Below are 1626 nucleotides of genomic sequence, written 5' to 3'. Positions count from 1 at the left end.
ACAATCTCATGCCGCTGCAGTGCTCCATGCACAATATTTACCTGAAGTTGGGAGTGATGATACAACCAGCGCATAGCAGCAGAAGTCAGGGTGGGTTTCTCTGAGCCGTAAACGGTCTCCAAGGCCTTTAGAACCACGTCTATTGCTGTGAATTGACTCTGCTTCCAGTATCTGACAGAGAAGAGGACCGGCGCAATGACCGTTTGCTTATAACAGTAGATGATGTTGATAATTGCAGACATGCAAAAATATCTAATATGATGCAACAACTTAAAAACAAGTTACTTGTTGGTCTTAACGATAAATTGCACTTGCATTGCGTTTACCTGTCCCTGTATGCTGCAGCCCAGTTGTTACCAAAGAATCGTCCAGCAGGCTGGGGACCATCTTTGTCTTGGTATTTGTACTTTCCTGTTAGAAGACCACCTGTGGAGTAATGTCGGCATTAAAGCTAGGGTTCTACTATTTATGCAGTCAATACTGTCACTCACTTAAAATGAAGGTTTTCCATGCTACATTTTGAGAATGACCCTTATTTTGTTTCAAAATGTAGTCTGCCGTCTTGGTAGTGGCTCTGTGAGGCTGTCTGTAGGCACAGTGTTGCTTTGAGCTACTTTAAATGCTAGTGTCAGTGTGCTAACATGCTGGTAAACATGCTTACCTTGTCCACCATTAGTTTAGCATGTTAGCGTGCTAACATTTTCTAATAAGCAGTGAACACAAAGTTGAGTTGTGGCTGATGGGAATAATTTCAAATAATTTGTCATAAACCCAATTATTGGACTAATCAGTGTGCGACCTGATGATGGCGCTAGAATTCGGATTGAATCTGCTGGGCAACAAGTAATACACTATGAGCATCTCCTTTTGAAAGAAGCAATCAAAAGGGCAACTACAGTAGGCTACAAGGTGAACCACAAAAAGAGGACATACAGCACCTGCTAGGGGATTGTATGCGTAGAATCTCATTCCGTAGTATCTCAGACATGGCAGCAACTCTGTCTCAACCTGTCTTGTAATGGCATTGTACATTCCCTGTGAAAAGGTCAAATTTAAGTAAAAGCATAGTAAGCAAAGAAGGAAGGATAACCTAAAAGGCTGTTTTAAAACAAGGTGTCAGAATACCTGATACACAGTGGGAACAATCCAGTTGTTGTGTCTGCAGATGCTGACAATTTCAGCCACTTCCCACGATGCATAGTTTGATAAACCAAACTCCTTGAATTTTTCCTGATAGGGGTATTTTAAAATGAAAGCATAGTTTAATGAAATATTCTCAACATAATAGGTACAGTATCATTGATTGATCAGTTTTAAAAAGTATACATTGTAGACAAAGATGCTGTCTGTGTTGGTGTGTCATGTTAAAGGAAAGGTTTCCGTTATACCTCATAGGACATTAGTTATGGGGTCTCTTTACCTCCTTGTGCAGTTCATTACAGGCCCTAAGAGTATCCTGGATGGGGTTCTGGTGGTCAGGGGCATGAAGGTAGAAAAGGTCAACACTATCGGTCTGTAACCTCTGAAGGGAGGTTTCCAGCTGAGAGCGCACACTCTCTGGCTTCAGCGTCTTCCCATCCCAGGGGTTGGCCTTGGTTGCTATGCTGACTGTCACACAGAAACACT

At 42.1% G+C, this 1626-nt stretch overlaps 1 protein-coding gene across 2 annotated transcripts in view; it reads right to left on the bottom strand.

Moving 5' to 3' along the window:
• akr7a3 (aldo-keto reductase family 7, member A3 (aflatoxin aldehyde reductase)) overlaps positions 1 to 1626 on the bottom strand; it is a 10260-nt gene that overhangs the window by 1944 nt on the left and 6690 nt on the right. For both annotated transcript variants that reach the window (XM_034869110.1, XM_034869108.1), the window contains exons 2-6: positions 1421 to 1608; positions 1126 to 1230; positions 939 to 1035; positions 327 to 426; positions 42 to 171 (exon numbers count right to left, since the gene is read on the bottom strand). In XM_034869110.1, coding sequence (XP_034725001.1) covers positions 42 to 171; positions 327 to 426; positions 939 to 1035; positions 1126 to 1230; positions 1421 to 1608 — 620 coding nt within the window. The remainder of the gene's footprint in view (positions 1 to 41; positions 172 to 326; positions 427 to 938; positions 1036 to 1125; positions 1231 to 1420; positions 1609 to 1626) is intronic.

This window comes from Etheostoma cragini, chromosome 4 (genome assembly GCF_013103735.1).
Source record: "Etheostoma cragini isolate CJK2018 chromosome 4, CSU_Ecrag_1.0, whole genome shotgun sequence".
Classification (NCBI taxonomy): Eukaryota; Metazoa; Chordata; class Actinopteri; order Perciformes; family Percidae; genus Etheostoma; species Etheostoma cragini.
This window is presented reverse-complemented; position numbering and strand designations above follow the sequence as displayed.